General features: G+C 44.2%; 2 protein-coding genes across 4 annotated transcripts in view; one reads left to right on the top strand and one right to left on the bottom strand.

Moving 5' to 3' along the window:
• The window catches only part of LOC110497961 (dnaJ homolog subfamily C member 17), a 60,008-nt gene that overhangs the window by 31,899 nt on the left and 5,347 nt on the right, over positions 1-22,762 (top strand). For both annotated transcript variants that reach the window (XM_021574450.2, XM_036954909.1), the window contains exons 7-10: positions 241-290; positions 2,923-3,000; positions 5,191-5,271; positions 5,955-6,092. In XM_021574450.2, the coding sequence (XP_021430125.1) occupies positions 241-290; positions 2,923-3,000; positions 5,191-5,271; positions 5,955-6,092 (347 nt within the window). The remainder of the gene's footprint in view (positions 1-240; positions 291-2,922; positions 3,001-5,190; positions 5,272-5,954; positions 6,093-22,762) is intronic.
• On the bottom strand, positions 15,583-19,551 carry LOC110497963 (cdc42 effector protein 3). 2 transcript variants are annotated; one of them, XM_021574453.2, is made up of 3 exons: positions 19,221-19,551; positions 18,983-19,110; positions 15,583-16,702 (listed from the first exon to the last, which is right to left on the bottom strand). In XM_021574453.2, the coding sequence occupies exon 3, from the start codon at positions 16,621-16,623 to the stop codon at positions 16,009-16,011; it is 615 nt and encodes a 204-aa protein (XP_021430128.2). In that variant the 5' UTR covers positions 16,624-16,702; positions 18,983-19,110; positions 19,221-19,551; the 3' UTR covers positions 15,583-16,008. The 2 variants fall into 2 exon arrangements, with proteins under 2 accessions (XP_021430128.2, XP_021430127.2); XM_021574452.2 differs by having other exon boundaries at positions 18,983-19,551.

The following is a 22,762-nucleotide window of genomic DNA, read 5'->3' as shown; positions in this document are numbered from 1 at the left end:
CAGTACTGCGGAGAGATGAACAACCCAAGACTGATCATGTATGACCTGCGGTGATGCGAGACAACCGATCCTGTCCGTCTCCCAACGGAGAGACAACAATGTTTTGACCACTGTGACAGAGCCCTCCCCGTCCTCGACCAACTGCACGTCTCATTCGTCTTTTGAGATTTTTTGTCTGCTTGAATGAATAATTTTTTCTTTGTCTTTCTCTCTCTCTCCCTTTCCTTCACTGTCTTCCAGACGCAGCATTTGGAAGGCATTCCAAGAGCAATGTGACCCCCAAATTAAAAGTAAGTTCTAATATTGCTTTTAGTCAGGGGATTGGAAGAGGGGTCAGTATTTAGGGTAGAGATTTCTGGCGAAGGAACAAGAGAGTAGGGGGGAGGAGAGGGAGAAGAGTCTTCGTACTGGTTTCCTCCTGAGGAATCTCTGAAGTGAGTGGCTGGAATCTCCTAAGGTATTTAATTTGTAAGTGGTTTATGATGGAAACCAAGACATTTGAGATCTAATGGAGAGTACATACACTCCTCCTCCTCCACCCTGTTCCTCTCCTGTACTGTACAAATTGTATTCATGTACTGTGCATGTGAATATTATTCCATACATTACTCTGAGGGGCAGTTGTGTCTGTTAGCTGGTAACATGCAATAATGTCAATATCAAAGTCAGACTTCAGTTAGTAATGTTGTTATAGAACAATATTGCTAGATGTAAATGAATGACATCTGTGTCTTTTTTTAAGCTACAACATTCAAGCGGTATTGTTCCTGGCCCTAGAGCGTTGTTCTTTCCCTCAGTATTCTAATACAACAGGCTCAATTCTGGCTATGTTGTCAGTCCTTTATCTTTCAATCTGAGACGGAAAAAAATTGCTTCATATTTAAATTTCCCCACAACAGAAATGTAATAATTTTCGCTAATATTTTCGTATTTTATTTTGGGGTGGAATAAAGTCCAAAACTACTGGGGGACATTGACGCTTACGTTTCTAACGGTCCTCAAAGAGTAGATTTCAACAGTGCTATTTGGAAGTTGACCATACACCATTCTTGTCCTCCCCAGTGTGGGGAGAGGGAAATATGACCTCTGATTATGCATTGTTATTTTTTGTGTGAGGGTATTTGTTTTTGTTCTTACATCTTTAGTTATTTGTGGCTTGCAAGTGTGGGCATTAAATGTACCAGAGCAGTTGGGTACTGCCAGGGAACTCCAATCTCTTATAAGTTGTTTAGAATGCCAGTAACGTACACCGTAGCAACTTGCTGGAGCGGCCTGAACATTTGGGTATCACCCAAGATCTGCTCTGCCTTGTTAGAAGATTAATGGGGTACAAGGTTATTGTTGGGTAGAGGAGATTGGCCTTGGAAGGAGAAAGCACATTTTGGAAATAATTGTTAAAAAAAAGGTGTGGGTGGGGGGTGCAATTCCCAGAAAGGCTCTCCCTGACAGTGAACAGAGTTCTGCCCTGGTCCGGTTACTCGTTGCTTGCCATTTCTAATTCTGCTCCATTAGTTAGCGAGATACGGTCTTGACACTGCTGAGTTATGAATGAAATTAACCTGTTATGTAACATCTTACTCAGAGAGCTAGACACTGGGAAGAAGAACCATTTACAATTTAAATGCTGTAGAGTTAACTTTCAGCTGTCAGCCAACGTTAGAGATCATGGCTTTATTACATGGTATTGGCTAACCAGGAGTTTGCTCAGAATAACTCTCACATATTTCTGTGTGATTGAGTGACCCTCGCATTAGCTGCGTGCCACACGTATTTGTCTAGCAGCAGGTGAGTCAGTCTGGTGTCTTCGGTCCAGATCCCAGTCTGACCTGTCTTAATTGTAGCCCTCCCCTAAGCACGTAAAGCTGACTGGAAATTGACTGCAGGTCTCCCAGGTGGTGGTGGTGGGTATGCTCCAAGAGCTGAACAATGTCCCCCTGGAGCACTGCTCTGCTCCTCGGCCTGGCACGGGCTCAGTCCTGCTTAATCTGCGCTTGTCATCAGAACATATGTTTGTTTGTTTTTTTCTCCTGGGGGCTGCAGGAGTGTGTGCTACACCACTGACTATAAATGAAGTATAACTGTAAGAAATCTAAGATGTATCGGGAGCCCCGGATATATACCGTATATATCCAGTTCCGTGCTTCAGCATTGTTTTTAGTTTGCTTTTGTGCTAGCTAAGTGGCTAGATGTAAAGATCAAGTTTCTTGGTTATAGCAGAGATATTCAATCCCCTCTTGGATCAAGATCCCTGTTGCCCCAAAACGATTTTGTTAAAAAAAAAATGCGCCCCTTGTGTGCACTTCCGGTAATACCGTATACCCCGGTATGGTACAGAAACGATATGACAGTATGAAAATCTAGAGACCGCCCAACCCTATCCATAACCCAAGACTGGCAGCTTTGGAAAACATTAGTACAGACTTCATGTAAGTAGGATCCATAACCCAAGACTGGCAGCTTTGGAAAACATTAGTACAGACTTCATGTAAGTAGGATCCATAACCCTAGACTGGCAGCTTTGGAAAACATTAGTACAGACTCCATGTAAGTAGGATTCATAACCATAGACTGGCAGCTTTGGAAAACATTAGTACAGACCCCATGTAAGTAGGATCCATAACCCTAGATTGGCAGCTTTGGGGAACATTAATACAGACCCTATGTAAGTAGGATCCATAACCCTAGACTGGCAGCTTTGGGGAACATTAGTACAGACCCCATGTAAGTAGGATCCATAACCCTAGACTGGCAGCTTTGGGGAACATTAATACAGACCCCATGTAAGTAGGATCCATAACCCTAGACTGGCAGCTTTGGGGAACATTAGTACAGACCCCATGTAAGTAAGATCATAACCAAAGGTGGGTTATCTGTCTCTCTCGGTTTTTCTTTCCTAATTTTTTTTTTATTCTCTCTTTTCAGTTGAAGTGGAAGTGTAAAAAAGAGGATGACACCAACGGCGGCTACTCTCAAGACTTTATTTTTAGCCTTCTATCAAAGGTGGGTGCCTTGAACTTGAATCACCACTTGGCTATAATTCAAAAGGCCATCGCCATTAAGTTGGCACACAGTTTATTTCTGAGAGCAACAGTTTCTCACACCTGCATCTCTTGGAAGGAGCTAAGACTCCTACTGTATGTCTCCGATCAAATGTTCTTATTTGAATGTGTAATTTCGCAGAAGAGACACTGGTTATATAATCATACTTGTAGAATATAGCTCTCAAGCTATGTGGTGTAAGACTGTCTGTGAGGGCTTGTCCCCTGCTGCATCACAGACCTGTATCTGTCTGTGAGGGCTTGTCCCCTGCTGCATCACAGACCTGTATCTGTCTGTGAGGGCTTGTCCCCTGCTGCATCACAGACCTGTATCTGTCTGTGAGGGCTTGTCCCCTGCTGCATCACAGACCTGTATCTGTCTGTGAGGGCTTGTCCCCTGCTGCATCATAGACCTGTATCTGTCTGTGAGGGCTTGTCCCCTGCTGCATCACAGACCTGTATCTGTCTCCAACTCGCCTGTGATGAGACCTGCCTGGTGTCCAGCTCGCTTTTGAGCTCTGCATGACATCAGTGTTTTAGATGGTTTTATTTTTCCCTTTATACAAGCCCCATTAAGTTTTGTAGCAGTGAAAGGGCTTAGGGCAATGCAGTGCCCTCTTAGTGGTGCACGCCATTGTTAGTGTCCCTGCTACTGGGCGGGTTTAGCAGTGCCAGGGGAGTCGCTAGGAAATGTGCTCTTCTCATGCAACCGTGTACCACCTCGAACTGCAACCAGCTAATGGGAGTTTTGGTGGGGCGTAGGTCGTGCAGGAATGAGGATAGGTCAAGTCCAAGTGTCACTGACGTCAAACGGAAGGAAAGCTTTGAATTTCTCCTCCGCACGCACTCAATGTACAGTCAGGCGTGGGAGGCTGGGTCAGAGGATTGTGGGAAAAGGAGTGTTGTTGTTTTTGCTAAAGTAAAGAGTGACATTTAAAAAACAACTTAACGCTATTTGCAATGGCAAGCTTCTCCGATGAGTGGCAGGTAATGCTTGAGTAGGAGTAGCCGCCCATGTGTGGGAAAGGGGACTGTGTGTGTTTTGGACTCACGCAACCTTACGACTTCTCTGGAGGGGAGAAGAAATACATATTAAAATATTTGGATTTATGAAATAGGGGTCTACAGAGACTCCCGTTTGTCACTGTTGGCACGCTGTAGAGTGTCCACGTCCATTAGCATTCCTGGCCTGTCCTTTTCCCAGAGAAGCAGATTCCTGGTAATGGGATTCTCAGAGGCCTCCTTGCTGAGACTGCTCTCTAGAAGTGGGCTTAATGAGAGCGGCCCTGTATTTCAGGTGACATACTGTATGAGCCGTGGGCCCTGTCTCTGCTGCAGGCCTTTACCCAGAGGAGCCCAGCCTCCATCAACCTCAATCAGCCAAGAGCCTCTGTAATTATAAGTGCAGCTGAGAGAGATCAGCTTTTACTCCTGTCAGAGACCTAGTCCAAATCCTGTCTCCACTCTCCAGCTCCTCTCTCTGTCTTTGTCTCTCCGTGTGTGTGTGTCAGAGGTCAGTGGTTGACCCAGGCTGGACTGTTCCTCCCCTGTACTCCCCTGCATCTGACGTACTGGCAGGCAGCTGGACAAGGGCCTTGGCTAATTTCAGTTTATACCAAAACATGTTTTATAGAGTTTTCTCACCACACATAGAGTAGGCTTACTGAAGAAGTCCAGGATACTGTCTTGATACTAAGAACATGCTAAAAGTTGTTTATGTTGACGTGTCCCAGACATTTCTGCTGTGGTAGAATGTTACTGAGGTTGATCTTTTTCTGGAAATGAATCATAAAAAAAAAAACATTAGGGTTCATGTAATTTTTAAAATCACATTTAGGGATGATATGTTTCTCATTCCCTCTAACAGTATGGGTCCCTCTCACTATCTCTCAAGGGACCAAATCACAGGATGTCCTACGTATAGTTGTTATTGTGTAACTTGAAAACTCAGCCATTACAAGTGTGTACTCTAACATTGTCATTGGAGGTGGTGGTCCATAAACTGATGTGATGGGATTTAAGCTTTAGAGTCCTGTCTGGTCATCTGTTGGGTTTTTCTTGCTGGTTTTAATGATGCCCATTTTTCTGGTTCTGTGTTCTACTTTGGGAATACATTGTGTACTAACTGTCTGTGTTTCTGTGGCTGTTTCAGTATGGCGACGTTTTAAATGTTCTCATATCCAGGAAGAAGAGAGGAAGTGCTGTGGTAGAATTTGAAACCGTAAAAGCAGCTGTAAGTATTCTGGTTCATATATTATACACGCTCATCTCATTTCCTTTTGAAAAGTCACTGAAATCAACCAATACCCACCAGATTTTACTGATTGGCCATTTCTTTACCATTTGGTTTGCACTGAGCATTATGCGTCTCAACAACTTCCCAGCCCAAGGCCCCTAGTTTTCCACACACATGATGACATTCTCATCATCTTGTAGTGTGTGTCTGTTACAGAACAGAGGAGTTGACAGAACAGAGTGTTCTGATGGGAACCAGGAGGACAGAAGGGCTGAGCCGCCTCATTGTTCAGACCACCTGAGTCCTCTGCTCCTTTGCTGTCACATGCTGTTTTGTTGTGGGCTCTGGTGCGATGTGTGGTTCCCCTCAACAGAACATTTCTGCTGTCCCCTGGGGAGCCAGACTCTGGGCCTGCGGTCGCCTTCTTGCTGTCTGGAGATCTCGGGGTCCCTACACTGCTTGGGGGGGGTTGGGGTATCCAAAGTTCACCCCACATGTGCGTTTCAAATACACAAGGCAAAACCCCACACAACGGCTGGGGTGGAAGACACAACTAACTCTATAGAGCTGAGAGGAGTAGAGAGGTTGATGTAGCTCCATTAGTGGTGCTGGGGAAAAAATGGCCTGTCAGCAGATCGTGTCACACTGGGGCCTAACGTTACTCCGTTGTTTCTCTCCAGGAATTGGCATATAAGAACGAGAGTGGCCTTACAGCAAACCCACTGAAGATCTCTTGGCTTGAGGGACAGCCTGAAGTCATCACCCCAGTGGTGTCGCAGGTTCAGCAAACATCTGGACAGTACTTCCCACCTAAACAGGTATGTAACCAAGGGCAACCGCCACCACAAGTAGGGCAACCTCTCCCCAATGTGCTTAGTCCTAATTCTCCTTCACTCCCATCAATGATAATGTAAGCCCTATGTTGCCAAATATCTCCACGTTGTTGGCTTCCAATCCAAATAACATTTCCTAAACACCATCCCGCAAAGAGAGGTATGTAAACTTCTGCGGTTTTAATTTTGTATCAGCGAGAAAATATTGCCCATGCACTTGCACTCTCCTTATCTGGCCCAGAAAAATGTGTTTGGTTAAATGGTCTTAGGTTTGTTTGGCTTGGAGAAGCAGTGTGTTGGCCCGGCGATGGCCCGATCCCCTGGCCTGTCCCGCCTCTCATTAAGGCCTGACCCACCCGGGAGACCAATGGAATGCCTCACTCCATGAGAATCACACGGTAACCCAACATGACCAGCGTGCAGGCTGGCACGAGAGGGCTTTCTCTCTCTACCCAGAGTGGTACTCACCCCAGTCCGCCCACCTTTTTGCTAACCTCCTGGTCGGCTTTCATAACATGCATACTGGCAGTTTAGAGGCCTTTTCCAATCAGAATAATGTTGTAGCACAGTTGGGAAATGTAGGTGGACGATGAAGGTGATCTGAGTCAGTTTGAGGAGTACAGGAAGTTTAAGCTTCTCTCTGGTCATGAGCTAGACATGACTCAGTCTGTCTGTGTCCATAATCACCATTACTTAGTTTCACTGCTGTGGTCATTTAGGCCTAATAATAATAATAATAATAATAACGCTGACTTTGTTTATAAAGAGCTTTTCCATACATTTGGTCTCGGGTCTGCATGGATGGACTGTTTCACCTCAGCACAGTAACTCAGGCCCCTCGTCAGGGTTAGCACGCCATGCAGGGTTCACAGCCCGGCCCGCGCATTGGGACTTGTCAGAGTAATGTTATTATGGTAACCGGTTTTACTGGTTAAAGCTATCCGATGCAGATTGCTTCATCTCTCGCAGAGTTTTTCAGGGCAGGGAACGAAAACAAAATGATTATAGCAGTGTAATTTTCACATTAGCCCTCAGTGAGAATGCTTCTCACTAAAGAGGCCCACATGACATAATGGGGATCCAGTGAATATTGGTAATATTGTCCCACATCTGGCCTGGGGTCAGTGGATACTGGGGAGAACCATGGAGGTCCTGGGCAGACTGTCTGGCCTGGGGTCAGTGGATACCCCAGGCCTTGTACTGTTATCATGTAATCTCCACCCGGCACAGGCAGAAGAAGACTGCCCACCCCTCAGAGCCTGGTTCCTCTCTAGATTTCTTCTTAGGTTCCTGCCTTTCTAGGGACTTTTTCCTAGCCACCGTGCTTCTGCATGCTTGCTGTTTTGGGGTTTTAGGCTGGGTTTCTTTATAGCACTTTGTGACATCAGCTTATGTAAGAAGGGCTTTATAGATACAGTGCCTTGCGAAAGTATTCGGCCCCCTTGAACTTTGCGACCTTTTGCCACATTTCAGGCTTCAAACATGAAGATATAAAATTGTATTTTTTTGTGAAGAATCAACAACAAGTGAGACACAATCATGAAGTGGAACGACATTTATTGGATATTTCAAACTTTTTTAACAAATCAAAAACTGAAAAATTGGGCGTGCAAAATTATTCAGCCCCCTTAAGTTAATACTTTGTAGCGCCACCTTTTGCTGCGATTACAGCTGTAAGTCGCTTGGGGTATGTCTCTATCAGTTTTGCACATCGAGAGACTGAAATTTTTTCCCATTCCTCCTTGCAAAACAGCTCGAGCTCAGTGAGGTTGGATGGAGAGCATTTGTGAACAGCAGTTTTCAGTTCTTTCCACAGATTCTCGATTGGATTCAGGTCTGGACTTTGACTTGGCCATTCTAACACCTGGATATGTTTATTTTTGAACCATTCCATTGTAGATTTTGCTTTATGTTTTGGATCATTGTCTTGTTGGAAGACAAATCTCCGTCCCAGTCTCAGGTCTTTTGCAGACTCCATCAGGTTTTCTTCCAGAATGGTCCTGTATTTGGCTCCATCCATTTTCCCATCAATTTTAACCATCTTCCCTGTCCCTGCTGAAGAAAAGCAGGCCCAAACCATGATGCTGCCACCACCATGTTTGACAGTGGGGATGGTGTGTTCAGCTGTGTTGCTTTTACGCCAAACATAACGTTTTGCATTGTTGCCAAAAAGTTCAATTTTGGTTTCATCTGACCAGAGCACCTTCTTCCACATGTTTGGTGTGTCTCCCAGGTGGCTTGTGGCAAACTTTAAACGACACTTTTTATGGATATCTTTAAGAAATGGCTTTCTTCTTGCCACTCTTCGAAAAAGGCCAGATTTGTGCAATATACGACTGATTGTTGTCCTATGAACAGAGTCTCCCACCTCAGCTGTAGATCTCTGCAGTTCATCCAGAGTGATCATGGGCCTCTTGGCTGCATCTCTGATCAGTCTTCTCCTTGTATGAGCTGAAAGTTGAGGGACGGCCAGGTCTTGGTAGATTTGCAGTGGTCTGATACTCCTTCAATTTCAATATTATCGCTTGCACAGTGCTCCTTGGGATGTTTAAAGCTTGGGAAATCTTTTTGTATCCAAATCCGGCTTTAAACTTCTTCACAACAGTATCTCGGACCTGCCTGGTGTGTTCCTTGTTCTTCATGATGCTCTCTGCGCTTTTAACGGACCTCTGAGACTATCACAGTGCAGGTGCATTTATACGGTGACTTGATTACACACAGGTGGATTGTATTTATCATCATTAGTCATTTAGGTCAACATTGGATCATTCAGAGATCCTCACTGAACTTCTGGAGAGAGTTTGCTGCACTGAAAGTAAAGGGGCTGAATAATTTTGCACGCCCAATTTTTCAGTTTTTGATTTGTTAAAAAAGTTTGAAATATCCAATAAATGTCGTTCCACTTCATGATTGTGTCCCACTTGTTGTTGATTCTTCACAAAAAAATACAGTTTTATATCTTTATGTTTGAAGCCTGAAATATGGCAAAAGGTCGCAAAGTTCAAGGGGGCCGAATACTTTCGCAAGGCACTGTACATTTGATTGATTGGGGAGAACCATGGAGGTCCTGGGGAGACTGTCTGGGATCCAGAACACTACATCTCCCTCTTTCTCCCTCTATTTTTCACTCTGCTTCCTCTCCCTGTCTTTCTCCCTCTGCTGCCTCTTTCACCCTCCCCTCATTTTCTAATTTTCCCTCTCCCTCAGTGTGACCTGCTGCGATCACAGAGGAGCAGCAGTGCTGATACCTGCCTCTTTAACCTCCATCAATCCAGCCCCAGCAAAGCAGGGAGCCCAGGGACGCACACGCCTGACTTCACACTATGCGCCACTCTGTTTAACACTGGTCTGGGACCTGTTGCTGCACCTGGGCTCCCAAGTACCCACAGGCCCATGGAGATCCCTAGTATCACACACTGTAGCACATTTGGAGAGACATGGATGAGCCCTGTTGTACTCCTGTGCTGAGTGATTCTCTAAGTTTGTGAATCAAATCAAACCATTTGTCACGTAACGAATACAAGAAGTGTAGACCTTACCGTGAAATGCTTACTTACAAGCCCTTAACCAACAGTGCAGAGAAGAGTTAAGAAAATATTTACCAAATAAACAAAAGTATAACAATAACGAGGTTTTGTACAGTGGGTACCGAGTCAGTGTGCGGGGGTACAGTGGCAGAGAAAACAGTCTATGACTAGGGTGGCTGGAGTCTCTGAAAATTTTATGGGCTTTCCTCTGACACCGCCTATTATACAGGTCCTGGATGGCAGGAAGCCTGGCCCCAGTGATGTACTGGGCCGTACGAACTACCATCTGTAGCGTCTTATGTTCAGATGCCGAGCAGTTGCCATACCAGGCGGTGATGCAACCAGTCAGGATGCTCTCGATGGTGCAGCTGTAGAACTTTTTGATGATACAGGCCCTCTGTCAGACATGGGTGTGTTGGGTCAGGCGTTTCACCAGTTGGGACACCATGCAGAGACAATACTGTAGGGGTGGTGGTCCATTCACAACGTTCTTCTAAACATAAATAACCAAGCAGGGTAAGTAACAGAGGCCCTGTCCCAGCCGGGCCATGGTGCAGAGAATTGATCCCTATGCTCCAGACTAAACTCCCTTGTATTTCGATAGGATCTAGTTTCACCTCCTGAGTGTGCTATGTTTTGTATCACTGTACCGTGCCATAATAAATTATCATAATGAGAGGCTGTAAAATATGTATGGTAAATCATTCTGTGCTTGTGCTGTTTTTCAAACAGTCGGACTCTGTTGACATTTGATGTCAAGTTTTATTGAATGTCAGTGTGATGTACACAGTCAGCTGTGTGTCTGTTCCTGAAATACTGAGTGGATTACGTAATCTGTTAAGAATCGACTATACTGTCCCTACATAGATGGAATGGTGGTTTGCATGACAATGCGAAGTACACAGTTCAATTACGGTGGATGAGGTGTTCAAGCTGTCCCCCAGAACTCTTCACATTGCTGCCAGACTACATTCACACAGTGTCAATATGACTCATAGTTGTTAAGCCCTTACCTCACAGAATCTCTTGAGTTTGGGGTCCACATCCAACCATCTGTATCCTCCCTATCAGTAGAACCTGCAGCATAATCATGTCTTTGGAAGTCATAAGTCATTGCATCCCCAATTTAGAACAATCGTTTAGCATATTGTCTTTTTAGAGTATTTATTCTGATAAAGACGTATCGCAATATTTGATACGACTCTGTTTATTTCATCTTTGAGGAAACTTAGACTTGGAGCCTGTCACAACATGAACCGGATGTAGCTTGTCATCTGTTCTAGGATGTTTTTGACATCATATCGGACCGGCTAGCTTCTTTCTGCTAAAGAAAGAGCACGCTCACCTACAATAGCCCCCGAGTCTGACTGGGTCCTGGGATGCTGCGCATAGTCCTGCTACAGTTGGCAGCTGGCTGCAGCACTGTACTCTTTCTGGACGGAGATAACAACTTCTAGTGTTCTGACTTCCTGGAAGAGTCCGTTTAGCAGCGAAAGGACTAATGTAACAGATTGTTTAATTTACCGCTGTTGCCAGCTGTTATCGGCATCAATTAATTTAACTGGGCTTTAGCTTAGACAGGGAATAGAGAAGGTGGTAACAGGACTATCTTAACACGAGGTCTGGGAGCAATGGAGACCACTGCATTTTTCTTCATGGGACAGTTAGAAGGAGCAAAAGGCCATGGGAGACTGTTTTTACATTGCTGACTCAGTGTTTTTCCTCTGTGGACTGAAGTTGAATTGAATCTCCTCAGACTTTTGTGCTCCTCTTCGATCTACTGTAACACATTGCATATGAACTTGATCAAATAGCTTGCTAGTTTTAATCAGCGGATGTTAAACTTTTGAGATCTTTTGATGGTTTTGTCTTCTTCTCAAGGTTTTACGATGCCCAAGTGTATCATGGATATCATGCGAAGCAGTACTATTGTGAGCTACCTTGGCCCTAAATGTGTTTTTAAATGGGGGAGAAATGTGTGAACCGGTGGCTCTGTAATGTGTTCTGACACGATGTAGAGTTCCATAAACAATATCAGTTTCAGAAACGGAATGTCTCGCTTGTCAAAACAATATTTCCACCCCCCAAAAATGTCAGATTTATTTTTATTTTTATAAAAACCTCGTCTTTTGTAAGATGGCTTTCGTGGTATTCTGTATGATGGTGAGTTTGGAATTTGAGGGAAAAGTGGTCCCAGATATGATGGGGTACCTCACAGTTTAAAATGTTTTGCCAGTTGGCACTGTGCCAAGATAATTTGTCTTCCAATTACTCTTCTCACATCAGCCTTGTGAGTTTGGGCGCTTGTTGAGGATACATTTATGTGACTTCTCGTGTGGAGGAGCCCAGTGCAGACGATGGGGTGTCGTATGGTCCAAGGACAGTCTGCGTGTGGGTGCTCTGTAGTTCTGTCTCTGAGCTCTGTCTGGGACAGTGGGACATTAGTCCCACTGTTCCAGAGGCGTGTTATGTCATTGAGGAGAGTCTGGGTAAGCGGTAATGTAGATTTAGGCACCAGGTTGGACAATGAAGGTATGGATGCTGATGAAGCATACGAGGTGGGCTTTCATAGGATTAGGTGAAAGGTGGGAAAGGAAGAGCTATCTTTTCTGGGCTTTGACAAGAATAAGAAACCATCATGTATGGTCCTCCTTTCCTGTCCTGAGCAAATTATATCAAGACTCGTTAACCTAGAAAGCCAAGATGTCAATCTGATAAGGCCCAGGAAATCTGTCCGTTAACGTTCCTTATGAATGGATTACTTGTTCTGCTGGTTCAGGATAAGTGGGGAATAAAGGTTGACTTTATCAAGCCCAACTTCATCTATTTAATAACCTTGCTGTGATGCAGGTGTGGTCAACACTGTGCATCATAACCATTCAGTACTTCCCTCAAGCTCCAGTTCATTGTAATAGCAGTAACTTTCAAAGTGAAACCTGTGAATGAGTAGATGGTTGATTTGGCTTGGAATGTCTGTCCGTACGTGCCCATGTGTAAGTATCTAACATGGACTACTTTACCTCCAGCTGTCTCATGTAATGTCAGGGTGTAATTTCTCTTCAAACAGTAAGTGTAAAATGTGACAGACGGGGCTTTAATATGGCCTCTATGGCACCTCATGACTGTTAGAAAACCAAACATATGTCTGTCCATCAAAGTGTATAAGCAGTATTATACAAGCCATCTAAAATGTTGATGCGAACCACTGATCTTGGAATTTGACAAGAGTAAAATAAGTTAGTGTACACACTGGTCTAAAAGAGTGTTTCACAATGTGTTATTATTCTCATAAAACATACAATATACTGAAAGCCATAATTCGTTTTACTGAAAGATGCACAAAACATATGCAGTACAGATGTACCCACAAACATCAGTGACTCCATTAGATTAACATGCTATTGCTAACGCTGTTTAACTGTTTGTTAGCAGCAGGAAACTCATGGCTAGTGAATTTCTCTGTAACGCCTCAAGGATCCCTGGAATGTAACAGCTTTTAGCTTTGCCCCACTGCTTTCCTTTACTGACAGCCCCCTGCTGTGGTGCTGGCTGTGGCTTTCTCCCAGCTCCCCTTGCAGGTGGGTAAGTGGGCCCAGGACTGGGGGTGGTGGGCGGCGCATCAGGCCCTGTTTGTTAAGCAGGTAGTGTTTAAACCCTCATCAAGAGCCTTGCTGGTAATGAATGGCTGTGGTCCCCAGCCTTCTTGGCTCCAGCAGCACGTGGAAGGATCACATTACCCCTCGCCACCTTCCCCTCTCGCGCCACTCACCAGAGCGAGGGACTCCGATTAACATTTAAGAAAACCGCGCTGGGGTTTTGGGGCACGGACCTGTGGCCTGAGTTGCAGCCCTCCAACCACTGGCTTTATTGGAAGCAGAGCTAAGTGTTTGTTTTCATTGTGTTGTTGGAAAGAGAGACGGGGCTGCCTTCGTGCACCTTCAAGTGGGGCCTCTGAGATGCGTGCGGAAGAGAGATTGCCCTCCCCACACAACGGAATGGCAAGGACGCCAAGTCGTCACAGCTTCAGGACCTTGGAAAACTAAGCCCTCGTTCTTTTTTTCCCCTTTAACATAACATTCTTAAATTGAACAATCCTCTCGAGCTCTGTAGGAAGGAACTGGGTTTAAACTAAGGTGAAAAAGCAGCCAACTGAAAATGCCCACTTTACTTTGAACAGCTTGAGATAAAAAAAAGGTGCTAAATTATTAACTAGACTGTAACATTTTATCTAATGCTGCAACGGGTAATGCTAGAAGAACATGAACTTTGCCCTTTAAAGCGTATGCAGTTTAACCCTTCAGAGGGAAGAATTCCAACGTTAACTCTTTAACATCACATTAGATAATATACACTCATACGGATTCTATTGCTGTATAATAGAAACAACAGATGGATATGATCCAAAAAAATTCAACAAATTAGCGTATAACTCAAACATGACGTTCTGAAATGATAATCTACTGTAAATGAGAGAAGGGATAAGTTGAAACAGAAGTCCATGTGCTGGCTCTTATTGTCCATGGTTTAGATCAGTGTTTCCTAACCTTTTTTGGTTACTGTACCCCAAATCACATTTTGATCTGACCGGAAAACCCACAAAGTACCCCCTCGTGCATTTTACCAGTAGGCCAATGGTCCTTTGAGTCTTCCCCACGTACCCCCTGTGGATAGCCCAAGTACCCCGAAGGGTATACCGTGCATTCGGAAAGTATTCAGACCCCTTGACTTTTTCCACATTTTGTTACGTTACTCCCTTATTCTAAAATGGATCAAATAAAAAAAATGTCCTCATCAATCTACTCCCAATACCCCATAATGACAAAGCGAAAACAGTTTTATAGATTTCTTTGGGGGGGGGGCAAATTTATTAAAAATGAAAGACACATCTTATTCACAAGTATTCAGGCCCTTTGCTATGACACTTGAATTTGAGCTCAGGTGCATCCTGTTTCCATTGATCATCCATGATGATTCTACAACTTGACTGGAGTCCACCTGTGCTATAATTCAATTGATTCGACATGATTTGGAGAGGCACACACCTGTCTATATAAGGTCCCACAGTTGACAGTGCAGTCAGATCAAAAACCAAGCCATGAGGTTGAAGGAATTATCCATAGAGCTCAGAGACAGGATTGTGTCGAGGTACAGATCTGGGGAAGGCTACAACAAAAATTCTGCAGCATTGAAGGTCCCCAAGAACACAGTGGCCTCCATCATTCTTAAATGGAAGACGTTTGGAACCACCAAGACAGAGCTGGCCACAGTAAAAGGCACATGACACCACGCTTGGAATTTGCCAAAAGTCACCTAAAGACTCTCAGACCATGAGAAACAAGATTCTCTGGTCTGATGAAACCAAGATTGAACTCTTTGGCCTGAATGCCAAGCGTCACATCTGGAGGAAACCTGGCACTATCCCTACAGTGAAGCGTGGTCATGGCAGCATCATGCTGTGGGGATGTTTTCCAGCGGCAGGGACTGGGAGACTAGTAAGGATCAAGGGAAATATGAACAGAGCGATCCTTGATGAAAACCTGCTCCAGAGTGCTCAGGACCTCTGATTGGGGCTAAGGTTCACCTTCCAACAGGACAATGACCCTAAGCACACAGCCAAGACAACGCAGGAGTGGCTTATGGACAAGTCTCTGATCGAACATCTCTGGAGAGACCAGAAATAGCTGTGCAACGACGCTTCCCATTCATCCTGACAGAGCTTGAGAGGATCTGCAGAGAAGAATGGGAGACACTCCCCAAATATATGTGTGCCAAGCTTGTAGCGTCATACCCAAGAAGACTCAGCTGTAATCACTGCCAAAGGCGCTTCAACAAAGTACTAAGTAAAGGGTCTGAATACTTATGTAAATTTGATATTGGTTTATTTTTACATTTGCAGAATTTTCTAAAAACCTGTTTTTGCTTTCTCATTATGGGGTATTGTGTGTAGATTGAAGGGGGGGGATGATTTAATCCATGTTAGAATAAAGCTGTAACGTAACAAAATGTGGAAAAAGTCAAGGGGTCTGAATACTTTCCGAAAGCACTACGTACCTCAGGTTGGGAACCACTGGGTTAGATTACCTCACATGAAATGGAGGAGGATCTCTTTGTAGTTACAGTTCTGTCCACATCTCATCCATTACTCTTTGAGTCCATTGCATTTTATATAATTCAGCCACAGTCAGCTAATCCAAAGATTGAGATTATATCCCCATGGTGTTTCAAATGTTCTGACATTGTTTCTTTAAGTCAAGAGTTTTTTTTCATGTCAGCTGTTCATATCCTAGGACAGATTAGAGTGTTCTAATGCCAGTCACATATAATTATGTCAGTGAAGTCTCTTGCTGAGGACCCATGTTTGTCTGGCTGTTCCTCTAATAGTGGAGCCTGTCCATGACCTGCAGCACATCGTCCAGGATGGAGGGGCCCAGGTCCAGGCTGAAGGAGAAGCTGTTGTCCACCTCATCCAGCTGCAGTGTGTTCTCATGGCAGGTCTGAGTGGAATCTCCATCCCTGCCAGAGCTCAGACTGCCCCGGCCAGGACTGTGGCTACTGACCATGACCCCGTGGCTGGGGCTAACACTGGCCTCGATCGCCCCCTCGCCCTCCTCACTGTCCAGCATGGGCAAGGATCGGTACTCCTTCCTCCTCTCTGAGGCGCTGTGGCTCAAGTGGGCCCTGGTCCACTCTGGGATCTTTAGGGCCTCGGCCTCACCCAGGTTAAGTCGTGGGGGTTTGGGTGGAGGGTAGCAGGCCAGGAAGAGGTTATGTTCGCTCTGAGAGCTGTGCAGTATCAGGCTGTGGCCCCCCTTCAGAAAGGACAGGTCCCCGAAGCTGTCACTGCTGGCATTGTTCCCGATGTGGGCAACGTGGCAGAAGTCGGCCAATGGGAGGCTGATCATGTTGACAGAGAGCACCTCCCTGCGCTTCTGGGTCCTAGACCAGCGGGCCGAGGCTGGCTTACGGCACAGAGACATCTTCAGTGGCATCTTACCTGGTCCTGTTGATGTCCTTTGGTTCACTTCTGAGATTAAGCCTAAATGCAGTCTACCGTCTTAGAAAAAAGCTCTGTTTTGGAAAAGATAAGAAACAAAATAATTAATTTAAATGATTTCACTTTGAGGTTAGGTTCATGTCAGATCAAGTGGTTTCCCATCAAGAACATATCATACATCTCTGATATAAATGTCCAGGTTTACTTTCATCATTCTGCAGCATACAGGATGTGCACTATTTGTTTCCCTCTACTTTCCAACAACAGATGTAACCTTTGGATTATGTCAAGTTTGATGTGAAAAGGCAGCAGCTATTATTTAGAGAACGCACCTGCTCTGCTTGGTTTTGTATTAATACAATTCTTCAACATTTGGCTCCTGGGAAATAGTCCAACATGTGCTTTGAAGTGTTTGATTTTAAATGTTTACTTTTCAAATCCAGTTTATTCCCATAAATGCAGGTGTGGTCTGCTGAATGCACTAAAGGGATGTCTTAGCCTGATTCTGACTTTCAGTATCTGTGCACCAAATATGCACATTTTAGAGCAGACCCAACATCCTTTATAGAACTCGCCAGCTTGTAGTTCTAAAAAACGGAAATGAGTTAGCCATGGCTCGTTGGTCAAAGCCTATGTGGAAATTAATGGAGGTTTTTTCATAGAGTTTTTGGATAAACGTCCAAAATAAGGTCTGAGGTTAGCACAGGCTTAGGAGATCTGATACCTTTTGTTCTATGAGATAATATCATTCAGCTAACACCACCTTTATGAATTATTAACCTTTTAACATGTTTTGTGTGAAGAGGTGACTCCGGGATGCAGAGTTGCAAAGAAAAAGCCATATCTCAGACTGGCCAATAAAAATAAAAGATTAAGATGGGCAAAGGAACACAGACACTGGACAGAGGAACTCTGCCTAGAAGGCCAGCATCCTGGAGTCGCATTCTTCACTGTTGACGTTGAGACGGGTGTTTTGCGGATACTATTTTAATGAAGCTGCCAGTTGAGGACTTGAGGCGACACTCTAAACACTCTAATGTACTTGTCCTCTTGCTCAGTTGTGCACCAGGGCCTCCCACTCCTCTTCTATTCTGGTTAGCGCCAGTTAACTGTAAAGGGAGTAGTACATAGCGTTGTACGACATCTTCAGTTTCTTGGCAATTTCTTGCATGGAATAGCCATCAGGCAACTACAACTACAGGCTTCACTCTTACTTTTAATCAAGCGTTATTTTATGAATGGGGTGGAATTTGCTACATGTTGAGACAAAACCCAGATTCTTTCAGACACAGTATGCAAATTCATCTTGTTTTATTTCTCTTTAACTTTGGATCTGTTGAGCTGGTTTACTGGTCACAGACAGTTAGTCAGCCTTTCCTGTTAAACATGCTGGATCCAGAAGAGATCACATTCCGCAACTCTTATTTGAGAGAGGTGTGGCAATACCTGGCATGATTTGTTATGATGGTAATGTATGTAGAATTTAACTGGAATATGACTTTCACATACTGTAACTGGTGTCAAACTGGTGTCGATTTTGGTCATTTAGAAGTTAATCTGTACAGTTTCAATCTCAGTTAGCTGTAAATGTTGAGCCTTGAACAGCTACCACCCATTTAGAAAGCAAGGGCATAAAACCTTTTACCTAAGACAACTGAACACACTGAGGAAAGTGTGGCTCTGAAAAGATAAAGTCCATTATAGTTCATGTAAACTCTAGGCCCAAAGCGCAAAATAAAATGCTCCTTATTTTAATCTAGTTGAGTATGGTTCCAGTAACTTAGTCATTTTATTGAGTAACACAGAATGCAGTTCATCTCTGGCTTGTCAAATGGACAATCTCAGTGGTCTCTGTGATTTTACGGGCTCCTAACAGCTTTGCCCATATAATATCTGTGTTCGTGACTTGAAACACTCACTCTGTAAATTTGTAAGGCACTACGGCAAACATGTTTTGTTGGCCCATAAAGGTTTTACTGGCACTTTAGTAGCAGCGGGAGATGGGGAGAGTGTGGACACAACAGCATTCCTTTCCAAACATGTCAGTTGGACGAGGGCGTGTTAGAATTGTAGCGGTCATTATCACGCTAAGGAAACACTTATCTTCCAAGTCCAAATGAAAGAAGTAAAAACTGCTTTGCCATTTACAGTTACTAAATAATCTTTCTCGTCAAACTGCCTTTAGCCGAACACGTTTGATGGAGACTTTTTCAAATGAGTTGGCCACCTGTCCAAATGGAAATGCCTAATGTTCTCAAGAGCAGGTGTTGGTTAAGTCTCTTAAAACGAATACTTTTGATTGGTTGATCGATAGAGTTTGTAACAACATGTATGATAGATCTGTTAGCTCTTACCTGTACTGCTGTGTACACAGGGCATCTGTATCCCACACCCACACGTCTGTCTCTATCAGGAAGCCAGGCTAGGGCTGATACCTGTAGACTGTGACACTGTTTCTCCTGACATGATGAGGCTTGTTCAACTGCAGTGGGAGAAGCACTGTGAACAACCTTGAGAGAGCGAACTGGTGCCACTTCCCCAGAAAATTCTCTAAATCCTGGATTTAACAGCCTAGCTACTCTTGTCTCTTACCTGAGTCTTATAATCCTTATCAGTAGAGACCCTGTCAGGTTTGTTGGTTGAGAAAGTGTCCTCTGTAAGTAACCCAGGTGAGTGTAGAAGAGGGTTAAGACGAGCAGGTGGGGTTTTGTGGTTTTTCTCCCTACCTAACGGCAGAGAGTGTTTGCCCTCTGGTGATGTAACCCTTCCTGCTGTGTGAGTCTGAATCATGGGCGTAAATCCCGCTGGCTGCACCCACTACCTGAGGGAGAGGGCAGAACAGGAGCTGCCGGAGTCCCCACTGATTTACTGCTTGTAACATGGATGGAATTGAACTCGGGAAAGAGCACAGCACATTCCTCACACAGACAGGGCCACAGTGACGTGTGTGTGTGTGTGAGAGAGGGGGGGGCTACTCACACTCCGATGGGGTTAACCGATCACTAATCTCCATGGCATTGTCTCTACTCTACTGATTTCCTGTGCTCTGTTAGCTTGTGTAAAGCCCCGGGGCCAACGTAGGCCATTCTGGCTGAGTGGAGGCCAATAGGCGGTGATATCGGATGAAGCCACTGACTAGCATACAGATATGTATGTGTAGAATGGCTGAGTTGCACAAGATAACTTGTTGCCGTTCCAATTCTCACGCCTCTAGCTGCATGCTTGTTTTTGTTATTGGAATGTTGTAGGAATACTGTAGTCATAGTAGAATATGAATTGGCTTCTCAGTATTGCTAGCCTCCAGTCAATGCCACCATAGGCCCAAATGTAATTGTCTTGCTTGTAGTGTCTGTGTGTATTTTTGGCCTCCTTAGATGTCTACTGTAGTGTTCTGTAATTTAACCATTATGCTTATTGATAATCACTGTTTGTATGCTGTGGGCTTATGCTATTGACAGACTTACTTTTCCCTTCAGAGATAAAGCTTTAGCAGTGGCCAGAGGCCTACACCCCACTCTGCTCAGCTTCTAGCTAGTGTATACATGTCTCTGGTATGGTCTACATCTGGTCTCAGCAGCAGTCATACTCTGTGCTCCACACCAGCATCCTCCCAATCATTGTGCCTCGTCTTTGACCTTGAGGAAACGTTAGTGGCCATCTGTTTGTCTCCAGACAACACAACACTCTGCTCCAGGGTTTCTGAGATGAAACATCCTGTAAAACAACACATTTCACTGCACTTATCCAGTGTATGTGACAAAAATAATTATGTATAGATAGATGGATTTATATACAGTGGCTTCGGAAAGTATTCACACCCCTTGACTTTTTCCACATTTTGTTTTGTTATAGCCTTATTCTAAAATGGATAAAACAAACAAACAAATCCTCAGCAATCTACACACATTACACCCATAATGACAAAGCGAAAACTGTCCAACTCATCCCAAACCATCTCAATTGGGTTGAGGTCGGGTGATTGTGGAGGCCAGGTCATCTGATGCAGCACTCCATCACTCTCCTTCTTGGTTAAATAGCACTTACTCAGCCTTGAGGTGTTGGGTCACTGTCCTGTTGAAAAACAAATGATAGTCCCACCTAAGCGCAAACCAGATGGAATGGCGTATTGCTGCAGAATGCTGTGGTAGCCATGCTGGTTAAGTGTGCCTTGAATTCTAAATAAATCACAGACAGTGTCTCCAGCAAAGCACCCCCACACCATCACACCTCCTCCATGCTTCACGGTGGGAACCACACATGCGGAGATCATCCGTTCACCTACTCTGCGTCTCACAAAGACACAGCAGTTGGAAACAAAAGTCTCAAATTTGGACCAAAGGACAGATTTCCACTGTTCTAATGTCCATTGCTAGTGTGTGTTGGTCCAAGTAAGTCTCTTCTTCTTATTGGTGTCCTTTAGTAGTGGTTTCTTTGCAGTCTCCTCTGAACAGTTGATGTTGAGATGTCTGTTACTTGAACTCTGAAGCATTTATTTGGGCTGCAATCTGAGGTGCAGCTAAATCTAATGAACTTATCCTCTGCAGCAGAGGTAACTCTGGGTCTTCCTGTGGCAGTCCTCATGAGAGCCTGTTTCATCATAGCGCTTGATGGTTTTTGCGACTGCACTTGAAGAAACTTTCAAAGTTCTTGACATTTTCTGGGTTGACTGACCTTCATGTCTTAAAGTAATGATGGACTGTTGTTTCTCTTTGCTTATTTGAGCTGTTCTTGCCATAATATGGACTTGGTCTTTTATCAAATAGGGCAATATTCTGTATACCACCCCTACCTTGTCACAACACAACTGATAGGCTCAAACGCATTAAGAAGGAAAGAAATTCCACAAATTAACTTTTAAGAAGGCACATCTGTTAATTGAAAAACACTCTCGGTGACTACCTCATGAAGCTGGTTGAGAGAATGGCATTAGTGTGCAAAGGTGTCATCAAGGCAAAGGGTGGCTACTTTGAAGAATCTCAAATATAAAATATATTTTAATTTGTTTAATACTTTATTGGACACTACATGATTCCATATGTGCTATTTCATAGTTTTGAAAAACCCTTGATTGAGTGTGCGTCCAAACTTTTGACTCGTACTGTATATACTGAATTCGGTCTCTAAGATTACTTTACTGATCAGATCTTTTAAAATGGCTCCAATAAACAAATTCCTGCCACCCTTCCTTCCCCATTAACTCCCTAACGCCAGAACAGACCTTTAACAGATGCAATTACTCACGCAGATATACTAACTGCCTTATCATAACATTTATCCAAGACTGGAACTGAAAATTTAAATAACTCCCAATTCAGTATTGTTTTTCTCCACCCCTACCCCATCCACTATTTTGTTTTGTTGGGAAGCCATGGTTTCATGCAAGCAGACCGTCAAGGGAGAGGATAGCGTGCTTTATCTGTGGTGATGTGGTCACACAGGGCTTGGCTTGCATAATTCTGGGAACTTTCAATAAATTCCCTGGGGTTCCAGGAAACCTGGTTGGAGGTTTCCAGATTTTCTGCTTGTTCCCTCCTCATTCTAGGATCCCCCAACCAGGACTTTGTGAAAACCTGGGAATTTATTGAAAGTTACAGGAATTTTGCAACCCTACACAGAGCTCACCATTAGACCAGGGGTTTGAGGTGTGTTTACTCTCATGTTTGTGTTTAGTACATTGTCCAGACTGGGGTGATTACCATAAAATTACCATTGTCCATAAGAGCAGAATGGTGTCTGACTGCCTTCTTCTCAATCTCTCCCTTCTCAGAGCAGTGTTGGTACTGTGGTCTTTCTGGACCGACTATGTTCTCCCACAAACCTAGGATGCTGCTTGTTTTTGTAATAGGAAAAAGTGCTTACAGGTACTGCTTTGACTGGCTCTATAAAGCAAAATTGAGGCTTTTGTGGATATTCATTTGGGCCTTTTGTTGTGTGTTCTTGTCTTGTGAACCACAGACAGAGCAGTGTTTCACAGTGTTAAGATGTTTCCTCTCACATGGAATACACAGCAGTTCGGTTGTGGCCCTGATATAGTGTGTGATGAAGATCTGTACAGGATTGAAACAATGGATGCAAACCAGTAAAATCCATCACTAGACAGTGAGAGAGCCTGTGTCGTAACTGTCGCTCTACAA

Source organism: Oncorhynchus mykiss, chromosome 19 (genome assembly GCF_013265735.2).
Source record: "Oncorhynchus mykiss isolate Arlee chromosome 19, USDA_OmykA_1.1, whole genome shotgun sequence".
NCBI lineage: Eukaryota > Metazoa > Chordata > Actinopteri > Salmoniformes > Salmonidae > Oncorhynchus > Oncorhynchus mykiss.
Note: the sequence above shows the minus strand (reverse complement) of the source record. Positions and strands in the feature narration are given on the sequence as shown.

Excerpts from the sequence above, each read along its gene's own strand:
- LOC110497963 (XM_021574452.2), bottom strand. The coding sequence starts at position 16,623 with ATGCCACTGAAGATGTCTCTGTGCCGTAAGCCAGCCTCGGCCCGCTGG.